This window comes from Cebus imitator, unplaced genomic scaffold, assembly GCF_001604975.1.
Source record: "Cebus imitator isolate Cc_AM_T3 unplaced genomic scaffold, Cebus_imitator-1.0 Scaffold61, whole genome shotgun sequence".
Taxonomy (NCBI): Eukaryota; Metazoa; Chordata; class Mammalia; order Primates; family Cebidae; genus Cebus; species Cebus imitator.
Genome location: NW_016107376.1, coordinates 3,275,942 through 3,287,589, shown reverse-complemented (window position 1 = coordinate 3,287,589; position 11,648 = coordinate 3,275,942). Strand labels below are relative to the sequence as shown.

At 41.6% G+C, this 11,648-nt stretch overlaps 1 protein-coding gene across 2 annotated transcripts in view; it reads right to left on the bottom strand.

Moving 5' to 3' along the window:
* CUBN (cubilin) overlaps nucleotides 1–11,648 on the bottom strand; it is a 305,685-nt gene that overhangs the window by 114,509 nt on the left and 179,528 nt on the right. For both annotated transcript variants that reach the window (XM_037739008.1, XM_017529781.2), the window contains exons 32-36: nucleotides 10,579–10,738; nucleotides 8,486–8,599; nucleotides 5,934–6,044; nucleotides 3,936–4,064; nucleotides 2,637–2,769 (exon numbers count right to left, since the gene is read on the bottom strand). In XM_037739008.1, coding sequence (XP_037594936.1) covers nucleotides 2,637–2,769; nucleotides 3,936–4,064; nucleotides 5,934–6,044; nucleotides 8,486–8,599; nucleotides 10,579–10,738 — 647 coding nt within the window. The remainder of the gene's footprint in view (nucleotides 1–2,636; nucleotides 2,770–3,935; nucleotides 4,065–5,933; nucleotides 6,045–8,485; nucleotides 8,600–10,578; nucleotides 10,739–11,648) is intronic.

The window sequence follows — 11,648 nt, the reverse complement described above, 5'->3', positions numbered from 1 at the left end:
AAAAAAAAAAAAAAAAAAAAAAAAAAAAAAAAAAAAAAAAAAAAAAAAAAAAAAAAAAAAAAAAGAGGCATATTACAGTCTAAAAAATCCATTTTAAAAATAAAACTCAAGCAAGTAACTCAAAGTAATCAAAATTAACTGCTTACGGGCAAGAAAAGAAATAGCTGAGTAGCTGAGTCGTTAAGATTTTGTATATGGTAATTAAAATGTAATGTCTATTAAGCACTTAAATATGATGAAACTTGCTTTCTATGTTTGTAATCTCCCATCCTCTGGAAGGAAAGCCTAGTGCTGCCCGTTTGGATTTATTTGTGAACTATCACAGAAGATACTTCAGAAATGGCTAAGATTGAGAGAACTAACAGTCACTGAACATTTGCTATGTACCAGCTGTGTGCTGTACATTTGACATTTGACATCTTCTTTAATCTTCATAGTCCTAGAAATTTGAAATTATTAGAAATTTGTTATTATTATCTCCCATACATAAAATGAATTTAATTAAATAGCTTCTTAACGTTGGTTTATTAGTAATTTGTCAAAACCTGAAATCTTATCTGTCTTGAACACCTAGCCCAGATCCTGGCAACCACTGAATGAGAGTGGTCAACTATGTGAATATGGCTGAGACAAAGAGGAAAAAACCAAAAAGGACATCATTTTAATTAGCAATTCTGAAAAGCCTACTGAGCTGTATGAAGGGCTTTGGATTTTATTCTAAGGACAATGATGGTGTTGTATTAATCATTATATAGAAAGCACCACATGGCAGAGTAGCATGTGCCAACTACATGCCTAGCACATATCAGGAGCTTAACACATATCTGTTGAGTAAAGGAGTAGATATATGTCTGGTAAACATTATAAAGTATACAGATTTGTTCCCATCTAGAACTCTGTGCTCTTAGGGAAGACAAAGCCAGGCATGGTGGCTCACCCCTGTAATCCAAGCATTTTCGGAGGCCAAGGTAGGCGAAATCACTTGAGGTCAGGAGTTTGAGACCAACCTGACCAACACGGTGAAACCCGTCACTACTAAAAATAAAAAAATGAGCCAGTGTGGCGGCATGTGCCTGTAATCCCAGCTACTCAGGAGGCTGAGGCAGGAGACTAGCTTGAGCCTAGGAGACAGAGATTGCAGTGAGCTGAGATCTTGCCACTGCACTCCAGCCTGGGTGACAGAGAGAGACCAAAAAGAAAGACAAATCAAAACCTCCTTCCTGTGAGGCAGCTTAAACTTGCATTGCCTTTAGGCAATCAGAGGGTGTCTTTGTCTTAACACAAGGCCACTTGTACCCTGAAGAGGCTCTGTCTGATTAATGGATTAAAGAAAGCAACTTGAGACGTATGAACTTGGTCCACAAATAGGATGGTTGTCCCATATTTTTAATGAGTTCCTGACACATAGATTAGCAAGTCTCGAAAGGAAAGTAAGACTTTTAAATAAACAGGCCAGGGGCCTCCAAATAATCCTCCTCTCTCAACAATGTTACTTATGTTCTCTTCAAAACAGAATTAGCAATCCCAACCACAGCCTAGTAATATGTAACAGACTGGTAAATGACTTTTAATTCACAATGGCAATTTAAATTCCAAGGTCCTATCTCTCAACATATAATAAGCACCTATTATCAGTATGACATGTCATATAGACCTCTCTTTTAGTTGATCAAAATGTGTGCTTTTTACATGTACTCTAGGAGGTATTATTGTTGCTGTCTAATTTAATCTAAGACCACTCAGAATGTGATAGGCTCCTACTACTAATTCAATATTCATAGTCCATTTTCAAAAAGTGTTCTAGTGCAATGAGGAATATGAAAGTGTTCTAAAAATGTAAGTTTAAAGTTTAAGTAAAGTTTATGTGAGTTTAAGTTTGGAAGTTAAGAAACTTCCAAAACCATTCTTCTTCTTCTTTTTTTTTTTTTTTTTTGAGACGGAATCTCACTCTGTTGCCCAGGCTTGAAGGCAGTGGGGCTCCATCTTGGCTCACTGCAACCTCCACCTCCCAGGTTCAGAGGATTCTCCTGCCTCAGCCTCCTAAGAAACTGGGATTACATGTGACCGCCACCACTCCCAGCTAATTTTTGTATTTTTAGTAGAGGCGGGGCTTCGCCATGTTGGTCATTTTCACTGACCTCAAGTGATCTGCCCACGTTGGCCTCCGAAAGTTCTGAGATTACAGGCATGAGCCACTGCACTCAGCCCCAAAACATTCTTCTGATAGAAATAGAAGGAAAGGTAGATTAAGGTGGGGACAAGTTATAAGCGTAAAGAATGCTTAATTGAGATGGGAGGGTCTGCTGAAATGAAGAATACTAGTGAATCTCCGAAACAACCTAAATGTGTCTAATTCCAAAAAAAAGATAAGATTCCTGTACTCTGAACATGAACGGGCCACAGATTCATTCACCAAGGACTCAAGAATGTACTTTTGGGAATGTCAGGACCTAGAACCATCATCAAAAGAGAATCTTCATGCTATTGATAACTCAAACAATAACTAAAAGGGAGGAAATTTGGAAAAAGACTTCCTAAAGTTCACCTACACTGCAAGTTGCCCATCCTATTGGCACCAGGTGTATTTCCTACAGATTCATTAGCACTGAAACAATACACCATAAAAAATGATTTACATAAAAGACAGCTGGAGCTGGTTGCCAGGGGAACTGACAATGTTCCAGACACATTCCACATTAGGGGGATAAACGTCTGGGTAGCCAGGGCTGTTGAAGATGCCTTCAGCCATGTAGAAAGTTCCACCACAAGCTGGAAGAAAACAGAAATAAAGTGAGTGTCAGAGCAAAGACTGAATCAGGCCCTATAAAATAAAGGAGAAAGAATGCTAGAGCCATTATCAGTGTAAAAGAATATAGAGCATTTCCATCTCACACTTTAAAACCTTCGTATCTTATAAAATAAGGGAACGATTGTGCAAACTGAAGACCAAGGGCCATGCAGTGTGGTGGATTAGAAGGAATTTCTGCAATGTCTTTTCTCAAAGCCTTTTCTCCCTGTGAACTGTAACTGTAGAATAAAAGATTTGTTTACCAAATGACCAGGGGACATATGTACCTAAAGCAAAAATCTCTAGCCCGGTTGGACCCGTACAAAACCACTTGGTTTTTGTGACCAGGATTCTATTCAACCCTGGCCTAGAACCCAAGGCAGTGTGCTTGCTTTTCCTTCTCAGTAGAATACTGAAATGCACACCCCAATCTTCTAGGTGTTCTGCAGCTTTCAACTACTAATAACAAGGAAGATGGCAGCAGTGACCAACACCACTCTCCCAGCTAAGAGGCTAAGAAACTCAGTCCTGAGTGGCTTCTCTTTCTTCTCCTCCCCAGGTTGGGGCTGCCTTAACAAACAAGTTAAAAAGAATACCAGCTGGGCACAGTGGCTCATGCCTGTAATCCCAGCATTTTGGGAGGCCTCTGCGGGCAGATCAACTGAGGTCAGGAGTTCGAGACCAGCCTGGCCAACACGACAAAATCCTGTCTCTACTAAAAAAATACAAAAAATAGCCAGGTGTGGTGATGGGTGCCTGTAATCCCAGCTACTCAGGAAGCTGAGGCAGGAGAATTGCTTGAACTCAGGAAGCAGAGGTTGCAGTGAGCTGAGACTGCACCACTGCACCCCAGCCTGGGTGACAGAGCGAGACTCCATCTCAATAAAAAAGAACACCAAGTCATCTGAGAGCATGGGGTGTAGCTGGAAAGACACCACATTTCCAACCAATCCTCCACACTTCCAGAGTTCATTATTGTTAGAATTGACAACATGTTCACTTAATCAGGAAGAAGGTAAGATTAGTCCCAGTTGTGATCTCAGGAAACTAGCTCCCAACTTCGAAGGTCAAAGAGTCTCAAATAACAAACCAAGAATTTCTACCACATCTCTGTTAACTGCCAGAGCCACGTGCTAAGGTTTCTTACCTGACACGGATGCAGTGAATGTAGCGTGGAAACCCCCAGCACGCACACTAGAATCAGAGACAAACCTCAGTGTAAGAGCGCTGCTGAAGGACGTGATGGGATGGGGCATGGCGCTGCCACAGTAACGGCCTAAATAATGAAAATAATGACAAGGAGAATGAACAATGACAAGGCAGAGGCCACTATTTCTAGGACACACATCTTTACTAGAAATACAAGAGACCAAAGCAAAGGGAAGAAATCACCACTAGGAGAACCACTTCATTCAGGGTCAGTGTTGGAGACGGTACCTGATAAAATAAACTATATATATGGGCTATATATAGGAGAGGTGATTTATGATCAAGAACAACAGGGTCAGAGGAAAAACTTAGATGACCAGGGGACACACGTACCTAACGCAAAAATCTCCAGCCCGGTTGGACCCACACAAATAAATGCACTAATAATGTGTTGTAGCACAGAAAAGTGTGGATGCTGGAGCCAGGCTAACTGGATTCAGCTACTGGCTCAGCCATTTGCTAGCTATGTGATCCTAGTGTTAGATATAGTGAACTCCAAGTTTCTCTTCAAAAAATCAGTATGTCAATATGTTCAGCTCTTATTCTTTAATTCTCCATTTTAAAGTTTAATTTCTTTATAGTTTCAGTAAACAACATTTTCCATTGTTCTAATCAGTAGATCACATCTGTTCCCCCAGTGCCCGTCTCCGTCCTGACTCATTCTGGTTACCTGCTCTAACCTGCCTGCAACTGTCCTTCCTGCCAAACTACCCACCCCACCACTCCACTCGTACCACCGCTCCCTTTAAAATAGCCAATCACGATTAGACTAGACTGTGCAGTCTAACCCTAGCCAATAGGGAAACGACACAGCAGTAGGGGCAACCTTCCATCAGGAATAAGTACCCGCCCCCCGCCTTGTCCAGGTGTGTGCTCGCCATTGTTCCATCTGTGAGCCGCACCCTTCTACAGAAGTAAATTGCCTCACAGCAGAAATTTATATTTCAGCACTATTTCTTTGTGCAACACTGAAAATGTTACATGTAACACTAGGCAAGTTATTTAAGTGCTTGGTGCCTCGGTTTCCCCACTTGGAAAAAGGGGCATATTGAAAATAATGAAACTTATCTTTTAAGGATAGATAAGGATTGACTTACTAGAGCTAATATAACATACTGAGAACAGTACTCAGCACAAGATATTGCTATGTAACCGTCTGTGAAATAATGTACCCTTATCCTTGGTCAAAAGCTTACTTACAAAGACCTCAGGCAATGCTGTGAGAGGTGAGCACAGGGTGTAGAGAGTTCACTGATTGATACTATGGTCTCAGGCACTGTCCTGGGAACTGGGAATTAAGGCAAGAGGCAAAACAGTCTCCTCTCTGATGGACCTTGTCTTCTAGTGCCAGATGAGAAGTTTTTATAACAAAATTCAAAAGTTAGGAAATTTACAGAGAAAGCTTAAATAACCTGAGGTTTTTCCTTTGCCTGAGAACACTTCAGAAACTAGATAGTGGCACTCTTTATCAGGATGTCTAACAAACCAAATGACATATTTTTAATTGAATTAATTAATTCATTAACTAATTAAGTGCTTTTTTTTTTTTTTTACTTCCACTGAGGACAAGGCTGAAAGAAACACGCTCCATTTGAAATTAAGAACTGTCGTCAGATATTAACGAGAAATTTCAGACAGAATGCTGTCTATTGCTGGAATGGACTGCATTCCACTACTCTTTAAAGCAGGTGCAACTTTTAAATGTTTTAAAAAATATACACAAACTATTCACACATTTGAATATACTAACAAGCAGGCTGACTTCCCTGAACCCCACATTAAAGCCTGCTTTCTTACCCTCTAATCATCTTTACTTGGCTTAGGCTGCTCTTTCTAGCTATTGGAAACATTCTAACCTAGAATGCAGTCTATAAATATGTAGATCTACAAATAAAGCACATCCAAGACCACACATGTAAATGAGTGAGCGAGGTACCTCGGAGGGGTGCGTCTTCATGGTCACCATCCAAAATTTCTACAAAGTCTCGTGTGCATGTTGTGCTTCTTTCAAGTCCAAAGTGGGTAAAGGAGAGGGTGATATGATTTGCTAGAAGCAAAAAAGAGAAGGTTCTCTAATAAAGTACTGGCACATAAAACATACAGGAAGATGGGGCAAGATGGGAGATGGGGATGGTTCATTGGTATAAAAAAACAGAAGGAGGCCGGACTTGCTGGCTCAAGCCTGTAATCCCAGCACTTTGGGAGGCTGAGGCGAGTGGATCACAAGGTCAAGAGTTCGAGACCAGCCTGACCAACATGGTGACACCTTGTCTCTAGTAAAAATACAAAAAAATTAGCTGGGCATGGTGGCGCATGTCTTAGTCCCAGCTACTCAGGAGGCTGTGGCAGGAGAATTGCTTGAACTTGGGAGGCGAAGGTTGCAGTGAGCCGAGATCACGTCACTGCACTCCATGGGTGACAGAGCGAGACTCCGTCTCAAAATAAATAAACAAATATTTTTTTTAAAAAATAAAAGGAATGAGTAAGATCTACTATTTCATAGCACAATGGTAATTGTAGCTGGTAATTAAAAGTAATTGTATTGTATTGTACATTTAAAAATAATTAAAAGAATATAATTCAATTGTAACGCAAAGGGTAAATGCTTGAAGGGATGGAATACCCCATCTCATGTAACCCATAAATATATACATTTACAAAAAATAAAAATAAATTTTTTTTACAAAATAAAATTAAAATTAAAAAACCTACAGGGAGATACATTTTACCTCTGATCATTTCATGTAAGGGTTCTCCAGCAGAGAATTAATGAACGAGGCAGAGATGCACATGGTTGAAGGGAAAGGAGAAGGAAGGGATAACTTCTGTGCTAGGTGGTTTCCTTTGAAGAGTAACAGAATAGATGCTTTCAAAAGTGCCTGTTGCATCTGAAACGCTGGTAGTGGTAAATAAGAGGACTCCTGGGTAGGTTCATTCCAGGTACTACAGGAAATATCTTGTTGGAAAATGCCATCTTTCCCTGTTTTTATATCACCATTGCTGTGTTCCTCTCATACGCATTTTTCTCAATACAATCATTTCCTTAAATTCAGATTCTTTGCATGTGCTTGTAAATAAGTCATTCTTTTCTCCCTGGCACTCACATTTTAGCTCACTCAGTTTTATTTTCAGCCGAGAGCTAGTGCCCTAAGATTTAGAGACATTTATCACGAAAGCTTTGAATTACTTGCAGAACAGCAAGTGCCTGGATGCATTTTCTTTTTGTTGTTCTTCAAGCTCCCTAATCTTCAGAATAGGATCTTTTCCTATTGCTGTTCTGGAACCAGTGAGTTCTTTCATCTAAATGCTCTACAACTCATTAGAAAATAATCCTCAGGCACAAACTGCTCTGTTCAAGGGAGGGGGCTTCTTTATCTACTGCTCAGTCTCTGGCTGGCAACTTTGTTTTCGGCTCCGTCTCTCCATTTGAATTGGCTAAGGATGACATCATCGGCCTCCACATCTTATGCATGTCAATAAAGATACTAGCAATTTGTTAACTCCTTACATCCCAAGGGAAAGTACTAGAGAATATTTAAGCCGAACTCTTCATTTTGCAGATTATTTTGTCATGGCCTGATTAGCTTAAGTGACTTCCCTATTTTCACACAGGCGATTAGTTACTGAGCAGAGTGAAGAACTTAAAGCCTTTCCTACATTCTACCTGAAACCGTATTTTCCTGCAAACCTCAATGACAAGGCAGGAGGGCAGGGCTCCTGTGAAACAGGATTCAGAAGGGCCCCAGCGTCACCCCCCCGCAGCCATTCTGTCATGTCTGTGAGGAACATTCCCTCCTGTTCTCTGTCTGTAAAATGAGAGCAGAAATGCTTACCACCGGACTGTTGCCCGGTCAGAAGATAAGATTCTAGGGTTCCAAAAAAGAAAAGAAAGTAAGCATTTATTCAATGTTTCTTCTAGCCCTGTGCTGGAATAGTAGATTGCAGGAGAGCCCAGGTTTAATTTATCGTGAATGTCTGCTTTGATTGATAGGGTCACATATTAAATTCTGGCATGTGAATTACCGACTCTCCAGTCTGTGGCTCTTCTTCATTTGTTCACTCAGCAACCGTCTTGAGCATCGACTATACTCACGGCACACATGTCAAAAACCATTTATCGATTATTTTGGTTTACCCCCAATCTCATATGGCTGCATACGCTTGTCAATACAGGAAGGTTGTATGTGTATTGTGTTGTGTGTGTGTGTGGGTGTGTGTGGGTGTGTGTGTGTGTCTGTATTTTAACCTTTGCTAGGCCTTGAAACTTAAAAATATTATTTTAATTTAAAAGCAACTGTAAAAATTGCTTCCCTATCAGATTAGGAAGTGCTTGTTCTCATGCACGTCAGGAATTGGGACTTGCAAAAGAGGAAGAGGAAGGCCATTGATCGTTGGAACTGAGGAGGTAAGAACCTTACTCACAGTCTGACCTTATCACAGACATCTTCTCTCCCACATGCCTTTTCTTTTTTTGTTTTTGTTACTTACATGGAGGTTGCGCTTGAATGATCCAGCTGCAGTTCTGATTGTTTGGATAATTGGCAGGGAACCGCGGAGAGGAAACAGTATCAAATGAGCTGGTGAGGATGTGGCCTCCACAGGCTGGAGAACACACAAACACACGTATGTGTCATACACTTTTGATTTCTACTGACTGTACAAAACAAATATTTGATGAACAAAAACATCAAAGATTTTTTTTTTAATTTCTAAAAGGCATGCCAAGAAAGTTCTCCATAAAGAGAGCTGTACTAAACCATCAGAAAACGAGAGCACATTTTATATTTTAAATAATTTTCTTCAACTATAGGAGGTGGCAAAGAGCAACAGATTAAATGGCTATGAATTGCCCAAGTCATTTGAACAAAATTCTGGCATGGTTCACTTACACTGCCCACTCATAATCATAGATAGAGGGATAATCTGTTTATAAACGACCTCTTTTTTTCAGGAAAATAAATACTCAATTGAACAAGCTTCATTAAGATGACTGCAGAGTATCAGAGAAGAGCAAAACTCTATGGGAGTCCCAGCGAGGGAGCGGCGGTCACCGCTGGGGGGTGTAAGAGGAGTCTTGCTGAGGAGGCCACAGCTAAATCAGGTCTGGGAGGGTGAGAAAAGGGAGGCCAGGGAGGAGACCACCAGAGCAGACACAGAAGAGGGTAAGGACTGCATGTATACAGGCTCAGCTGGAGCACGGGGTGCCCGAGGGGTGTAGTGACTGATACTGGAGAGAGGTCAGGACGGTTTCTGGGACCCTTGGTTAACATCTGCAGGGGCTTCAGCTTCATTCTCCAGGCCAGGGCAGGGCTTTTACAGGTGACTTTGGAGAGAGATGGGGTAAGGGTAGGTGACTTCGAGGAGGCTGTTAGGGTCCAGATGAAAGCTAGCAAGGACTTTTTACTATGAAAGCAACATACAGGTGAATAATTACATGCAAAAGAACTATTAGGAAACTAGTTTTTCTTTTAAATCAACAAGAATATAGCCTGTCTTACTCCAAAGTCTAAAGGTCTATGGTACATACTTGGGAGACCTCCATCCAGACACTGTCCCCAACCAGAACTCTTTACTACAGAATATAAATGAGTTCACTAAGATAAACATAATGACTACATAGACTAAACGTATTTGCAGTGAATGTTCTGAAACATCTGAATACAAATAATCTCTGACTATGGGATAAAAGGTTCATCTCACAGGATGAGCAGATGAAAGCCAATGCATACAAAGGTCTTGGAGAAGTGGTGCTTTAAGAACAAAAACAAGGGCCGGGTGCAGTGGCTCATGCCTGCAATTCTAGCACTTTGGGAGGCTAGACAGGATAATCACTTGAGGCCAAGAGTTTGAGACCAGCTTGGACAACAGAGCAAGATCCCATCTCTTAAAAAAAAAAAAAAAAGGAGACAGGCATTTCACTGTTGCACCTATAGTCCCAGCTACTCAGGAAGCTGAGGTGGGAGGATCACCTGAGCCTGGGAGCTCAAGGCTTCAATGAGCCGTGACTGCACTCTAGCCTGGGTGCTGGAGTGAGACCCTGTGGGAAAAAAAGGAAGGGGAGGGAAAGAGAGGGGAGGAAAAGGAAGGGGAGGAGAGGAGAGGAAAAGGAAAAGGAGGAGAGGAAGGGAGGGAAACAAAGGAAGAAAAATAAATGGAAATCAAGAGTGACTCCTCAGTTGGACAATGGCAAGATTCAGAAATGAGGGAAAGCACTGTCTCTGGGGGCTAGACTGATTATATTACAAGCAAGTCTTGTAATTTATAGCAGTGCACCCCATTCTAGTGTAAAGCCTTGGATAGTCCTAGATCAATGAATTTGGAGAAAAACTTTCCTATACTGTTTCTAGTCTTAAAAGCACTTTTAATAAGTATTATTCTGAACACTCGTTAGAGATGCAGGTTCAAAGGAAGTCAGACAAGCAGAAGGTTACAAGCTTCAGGAGTTGGGATCATTGTAAGTCACAGTTCTTATTAAGTAGAAGGCTGTGATAAATTTCTGAGCACAGGTCTCATTTCACTGTTGCACCAAACAGGGCATTGAAGATTTCTCTTGTGCTTGGGAAGACCCACAGGGTACTTGCCTTGCCTGAATTGAGCTCGGAAGCCCCTGTTCTGTCTGGAAGGGCCAGATTGAAATCTCACAAAGAGGCTGTTTCCTGAGGAGACGATGGGGTTAGACAGCTGCTCCCTTCCACACATCCTGGCAAGGCGGGTCATTGCGTAGCTTAAGCCATCGTATGCCTACAGGAAAGGTGACAGGGCAAACAGTGGTTCAGAGCTTCAGATTCACATCTAGAAGGCCTGTATTCCATGAAGTGCCTGCACATCAATGAGCTAGTAGAAAATCACATTTGCTGTATCAAGTGAAACTGGCTTTATTTTCTTGTCTTGTCTCACAGCTCCATGGGAGTGTTTGAGTCTTTGGTTATTTCTAGGGACACCAACATGAATTTCGGCAGGATTTCCTCTGTCAGAGCCACTACTAGATCTCCTGATGTCTTTATAAATGCCATCCCTTCCACACTCTGTTTCCTCCCCAATCTCAGGCCATGCCCACAACATGTGCTGGAAATGTGTGATGCAAGAATGAACACATGAGAAAACAGATGAGAAATAATGATGAGTGATGAGCATTTGTTGTCAGAATCCCAACTTGTTGGATCTGTTTGTTCTTCATAGGGTAATGGTCAAGCAAGAAGAGAAATGGCAGAATTCTTTCAAATGATAGGAGTGACATGAGGCTGATTTCAAAAATTACTTCTCTCTCTTTTTGGCTGGGCGTGATGGCTCACACCTACAATCCCAGCACTTTGGGAGGCTGAGGCAGGTGGATCACCTGAGGTCAGGAGTTCAAGACCAGCCAGGCCAACTTGGTGAAACCCAGTCTCTAATAAAAAAATACAAAAATTAGCCGGGCGTGGTGGCTCATGTCTGGAATCCCAGCACTTTGGGAGGCCGAGGTGGGTGGATCATGAAATCAGGAGATCAAGGCCATCCTGGCTAACATGGTGAAACCCCATTTCTACTAAAAATATAAAAAATTAGCCAGGCATGATGGCACATGCCTGTAATCCCAGCTACTCAGGAGACTGAGGCAGGAGAATCACTTGAACCCGGGAGGCAGAAGTTGCAGTGAGCTGAGATTGCGCCA